Source organism: Platalea leucorodia (assembly GCF_965183815.1).
Source record: "Platalea leucorodia genome assembly, chromosome: 4".
Taxonomy (NCBI): Eukaryota; Metazoa; Chordata; class Aves; order Pelecaniformes; family Threskiornithidae; genus Platalea; species Platalea leucorodia.
Window position 1 is genome coordinate 56,063,552 of NC_138826.1, and position 6,000 is coordinate 56,069,551.

At 50.9% G+C, this 6,000-nt stretch overlaps 1 protein-coding gene across 4 annotated transcripts in view; it reads right to left on the reverse strand.

Moving 5' to 3' along the window:
- Window positions 1-5,294, reverse strand: part of AEBP2 (AE binding protein 2) — a 54,371-nt gene extending 49,077 nt beyond the window's left edge. For all 4 annotated transcript variants that reach the window (XM_082309755.1, XM_082309754.1, XM_082309753.1 and 1 more), the window contains exon 1: window positions 4,608-5,294. In XM_082309755.1, the coding sequence (XP_082165881.1) occupies window positions 4,608-5,257 (650 nt within the window). In that variant the 5' untranslated portion in view covers window positions 5,258-5,294. The remainder of the gene's footprint in view (window positions 1-4,607) is intronic.
- Between the last annotated feature and the right edge of the window lie 706 nt (window positions 5,295-6,000).

A 6,000-nucleotide genomic window follows, 5' to 3' on the forward strand; every position in this document is an offset into this window, starting at 1 on the left:
CGAGTATTCCTTGAGTCGGTCCCTCCCAATAACTGATTCTGTTGGTGAATAACAGTAAATGTGAAAAGGCTCAAACGAAAAAAAAAAAAAGCAAGCCTTACAAGTTACATGAAAATTGCCCGCTCTGTGAAAAAGGTGGACATTAATTAGCGTTGTGCCTGAGGGAAAGCTTACTACATAGGTCCAACGACAACCTGTTACATTTGGCCTACCAGCAAGTCAATCAGCATTTATATACCAGTCAGCAAAACAGCCCCGATACCTCCAGCTGAAACATTTTTTCAGTACTTCTTGCCTAGTCAGTAAGAGGAGGGAGCAAAGGATAAACTGCTAAAGAAGGGAAAGAGGATGTAAGAACAGAAGACTAGGGGCAACTTCTAGGTGAGAGTGCAAAGACAAATTCACAAGGGTGAACAAAAAAGCCCTTCACATAGCTTTACTACGTATATTTCTGCTAAACATCTTACTACAATTGTGATATCTGCTGTTCTCTAAATCAAACAAAATCTGATAATGAAACTATTTCAGATTTAAATGTACTTCCATAATAAACTTTCCAGTAAACAATATTTAAATGATTTCAGTAATCTACCCCTGTTTGTAAGTAAATCTTGTAGTTCAGCAGTAACACATCAGTGAGCTGCAGATGCATCTTCATTGCATTCAGATCAGCTGATTTATACCCAAATCCACGCATCTGCTTAGGTCTTGCTTCAGTACCTGTGGCCCAATGCTAAACTCCATTACTGTGTTTATAGTTAACCGAATCGTTATTTTTTCTTTTAAAGTCATATCAAATGTTTCTCAGCATTGTAACAAGACTAGCTGCTCCAGAGAACTCTGGAGAAACACATCCATCCTTTCAGCACATGTCTGAAGTTAGGGAAAGGCAATAGAAAATTAGCAGCATTCACATGCTGATAATAGTCTTTGTTCTAACTGTAAATCTGGAGGATAACTAGACTTGAATACAGCCTATTATTATTGAGCCAGCTGATTCAAGCTTGCTCAAAAGTCATAGACAAACTTTAGCACAGTACTGGGAACTTAACACAATTCCCAGGAAAAACCTGGAATGATTACAGGTCAATGAGATACCTACTAGTGCTAGAGTTATTGCACTCAATTCTCATTACTAATACCACTGAGCTGAAAATGCCACCTGGTTATCCTAGGTATCAGTTTGGGTTTTGCTTTTTGGTTTCTGGGTTTTTTTGGGGGGAAGATAAGTATGTTTTAACGAAGTACAAAGTCTGTCTATGTGCATGGGAATAGCTGGTTAAAATTCACCCTAAGTTTCAAGGCATCGATATTCAACATTATATTTGTTTCTTGTGTTGTTATAAATACTTACAAATTTCCTACAGTATATGCCCCAATTTTTTTATTCTGTTAACAGATACTCTCAAAACACAATCAAAATGTTAGATATTGCTGAACAGTAATTATATGTTGATCATATGCAAGATTTTCCTGTTCAGCTGTTTTATTTGTAGTTTATTTTATATTTGATACCACTAAAACAAAAATCAAAGAGATAACACATCGATAATTGTGGAGAATGATAGACCATACACAGGGAAAGAGGAATTTGATCACTCATGGAATTCAGGTGCTTTTACCACACCCTCTTATTTATTCAAATTTTCTAAAGAGGAAACAAGAAAAAAAAATCCCAAGCCTAGGGGCATGATCTGAATGTTACCAAACCTGCCTACAGCAGGAGAATCTTTACCAAATACACCCCTCTACCAGCTTCCTCTCACTTAACCCAGGGACTGTAAATTCAAGCATGTTAGTTCAATCTCTCTCCTTCCTTTTCTCTCTCTTCCATCGCCCAGGTAATCTTAGCCTATAACACTTTGTGAGACAAGACACCAAGTTCTTAGGACTCCAGAGACACAGGTAGCCAGCAAAGGTCATAAAGTATGATACAACATACTATTTTATATAAAACATCACTTAATAGGTAGAATATCATTCTCTAATAGTTACAGAACTTACATTTTAATGCAGAGGTGACCAAATCAATGAATGATTAAGTCTTTACAGATTTTAATATATTATCATAAACCTATACCTCCACCTATAAGTCTAACCTGTTCCCAGCTCTCGCTGGTATTTCACCATCCCACCTCACATACTCTTTAGCTCTTCAGCACATCCTCTACCTTTTGCAACACTCTGCTTGTCTGTCTGATCATCTAAAAGGCAAAAGATTACGTTGTGACTGGCTTCCAAGCAGCAGCAATCATTTGGATCACTAGGTCAAGCAAGTGACTTGCTGGACTACATGTAGCAAAAATAATAAAGCACTCTCCCATGTTGCAGCAAGGAGTGCACACAAAATGAAATTTTCAATCACCAGGAATAACAAATGGCACTCTTGGCAACATTGCTCTTCTCCTACCCAACTCAACAAGCAGGCTTTGAAATTACAGCACAAAATTCCCTCTCAGCACCCCAAGTTTTCAGCCTGGAAGTTCGAGATAAAACTTTGCAAAGACTAAAAACAAGGCACAGTCATTATTTAAACCACTAAACGCAGAGCCCCACTCCTGCAACTGAGTCTGTACCAATGGTACTGGAAAGGAGCAACGATGAGTACGCACATAGATTTAACTGTGTGACTACAGCAAGAGAACCATGAGAACAATGACGGAGAAAGAAAGTAGCACACTAGCTCTGGAGTGCACAAGCAAGACATAATGACACTGTACTTCCAGAAAACCCCTGCAAGTTATTTCTGTTATTTCCTCAACCCACAAATTGACATGCACTCAGATAAGATCAGGATTAGATGTAGATTTTAATTCAATGAAAAACAAGAAACTATTATCTTAAAACTCCATTATGTACTTGCTGTTTTTCCAGAAGTCTACTCTCATCCTTATGTGATTTCATGTAAAATCTCAGCTTTTGAAAAAACAAAATAAACCAACCAAACAAAACCCAAACACCTACCCCCTCCTTTCCATCTTGCACAAGTTTGGAAGAAAGAAAATGTCACTCCTCTGAGTCTCAAAAGTCAGATGGAAACCAAAGAACTGAATCTTTTTTCTCTTTTTTAGGCCAATTACATGTTTTTGGGGAACTGACTCACAAGGGTTTTGTTTGTTTGTTTTTAACACTTGAGGTTAGATCTAGCTAGTGATGCCCCACTTCTGAAATATGGGTATTTGTATAGCTACACAGAATTTGATCTAACATACATTCAAAGTACATTTCTGGACCAAACCACGTAATTCTTGACACTTAACAATGAAACTATCTTAAGAAAATACAAACAAAATTGTAATTGTTACTTAACCGTAATTCTAACAGGGGAGTCTGACACTTTTAAATGCTAAACTGAAATAAAAAATAGCACAAGTTTCTTAAACTATTTGAAAGGACTAATTAGTAAAGGGACCTACAGCATTTTAAGACTGCTCTTACGTCCATTTTTCATCCTATTTTCCATTTGTCAATTAAACTGTTGCACACAGCATCCAAGAAAGCTACTCCATAAGCCATGTTCTTTGAAATGCTAGACTCAGTAGGCTAAACCAGACCTGAAAGGTAGAATGCAGCCACGTGTGAGAATTTGGTTGTGCCTTTCCACAAGAATCAAGCTAAAGTCTTGGTAAAACCAGATGCATACCTTTAACCTACAAAAAACTAAGAAATAATCTTTACATTTACTATTACAGACCTCACCCAAAGACGACTTTGAGCCTCAAATTACTGAGCCTTGCTTAATACTGTGCATGCTTATTACTTGTGCACACCTAGTACAAAAAGGCTGGTCTCCTTTTTATTTTAGTAAACTAAATTTTTTTTTCCCTTATGCTTTAAGAGGTTACCACTCAGCTTTCTGCTTCTAGCGCAGAGACCCTGGTGCGGGTGCAGCTAAAACCACATCCACAGTTCATTACCCATCCTGAAGCTTTGGTACACCCGCCTGTGCATTACCGCAAGACACAACCCTAAAGAACCCCAAAAGCACCATCTGAAAAAAAATCAGCAGCTTCCGAGGAAAACGGCAACCAAATATCGCCACCTGAACAGGCAGCGCCCCGTGCTCGGATCGCAGCAGGGGCCACTCCGGGGCTCTCCGTAAAACGCCTAACGGCGATGGCCGCGGCTCCCGCAGCCCCCACGCTGCTGCCGCCCGCCGCCGGGCCGGGGGGAGCACCCCTCCTCCCCAGAGCAGCGGGCAGGCTTTCGGAGGGGGCCGGGAGGAGCAGAGGCCGCGGCGGGGGCGGAGGTCCCGGCGCGCCGCCACAGGCCGCCCCCCGCCCCGCCCGGCACAAGTTGGCCGGAGAAACCTGTGGCTGCCCCCCGCCGCCGCCCTGACAGCCCCCGCGGCCGGGAGCGGGGGGGGGGGCGAGGGCCGGTCGGCGCCCGGGGAAGAGGGGCCCCTTCGCCGCTGCGGCGGGGCGGGCGGGCTGGCGAGCCCCCCAGCCCTGCGAGGCGGGGAGCCGACCGGACATGGCGGCGGCCGGCCTGCGGCCCCGGGACCCGAGGGACCCCCCGCTCTCCGGGGAGGGGCCGGGGAAGGGCGCAGGCGGCGGCCGCCGGCGGGGCGCAGGGAGGGGACGGGACGCGCAGCGCAGCGTACTGACCTGTCCTCCGAGTCCATGCGGCTGAGGGGCTCCCCGTCCGAGGACATCTCCAGGCTGCCCCGCCGGCCCCCCGACGTGGCGCTGCAGCTGCTGCTGCCGCTGCTGCCGCCGCCGCCGCCGCCGGTGCCGTAGCCCTCGTCGCCACCGCTGGACACGCTGCTGGAGCTGCTCCCCCCGCCGCCGCCTCCGCCGCCGCCGCCGCGGCCCAGCCCGTCCTCCTGGCTGCCCCGGGGGCCCTTGGGCTCCTCCTTGGCGTCGGCCTCGCTGCTGCCGCCCGGGCTCAGCGAGCGGGTCTCGTCGCTGCAGCAGCCGCTGCTCGTGCTGCTGCTCCCCACCAGGCTGCTCTCCTCCTCCTCGCCGCCCTCCTCTTCCTCCTCCTCCTCCTCTTCCTCCTCCTCCTCCTCCTCGTCCTCGTCCTCCCCGTCCCCGGCCTGGCTGGCGCTCTCCGGGCTCGGCTCCGACATGCTCTCCGCCTCGCCGTTCAGCAGCAGCAGCGACTCCGTCTCCGCCGCGGCCGCCGCCGCCGAGGACGAAGGCGACGACGAGGACCCAGCCCCAGCCTCCTCCTCCTCGGCCGCGGCGGCGCCGGCCGCCGCCTCGCCGGGAAGCAGCCCCTCCGGCTCCGCCATGTCGCTGCGAGCGGCCGCCATGGCGCCTGCGAGTCGCTGCGAGCGGAGCGGAGCCGAGCGGGGCCGGGCGCGCGCGGCGGCGGCAACGGCGGGGGCGTGCGCGTGGCCCGTGCGCGCGGCCGCGCTCCCCCCTCCCGCCCCGCGCTCCCGCCCCCTTGCCCTCCTCACCCGCACAATCGCGCGGCGGCGCGAGCCGCAGAGAGGAGGGGCTGGGGTCGCCGCCGCCGCCGCACGCGCTACGGAACGCGCCCGGGGACAAAAACGTGGGAAGGGCGGAACGGCGGCCCCTGGCGCGGAGCGCCGAGGGAGGCGGCGCGCGGGAGGGGCGTTAACGGTCGGGCGGGGCGGGGCGGCGGCCCGGCGGTTGGGCGGCGCGCGTCCTGGCTCGCTCCTGACGCCTCGCTTGAATCGCGTCATCGTCGCTCACCGCGTCGGAACGCTGATGTGCGGAGGGGAGTCCCGCAGGACGGGCCGGGGCGGGAGAAGGAGGCGCCCCCGGCCAGCCGCACCGCCTTCCCCCGCCCCCCCCCCCCCCCCCCCCCCGCCCCGCCGGGAGAAACCCCGGCGGCGCAAGCGTCCCACAGCTCTCAGCCTCAGCAGCCTCCTGGCTGGTTCAGTCAGAAGCCGGGTTAGGCCTACGGGGCTGCCGGAGGGAGGGGGCAAAGAGAGCGGGAGTCACGGCTGAGGAAAACTTAGTGACATTTGTAGCCGTGAGAGGATAAACGGGGGTGGGACTCCAGAGCTGAGTGGGCTCGTCCTAACTA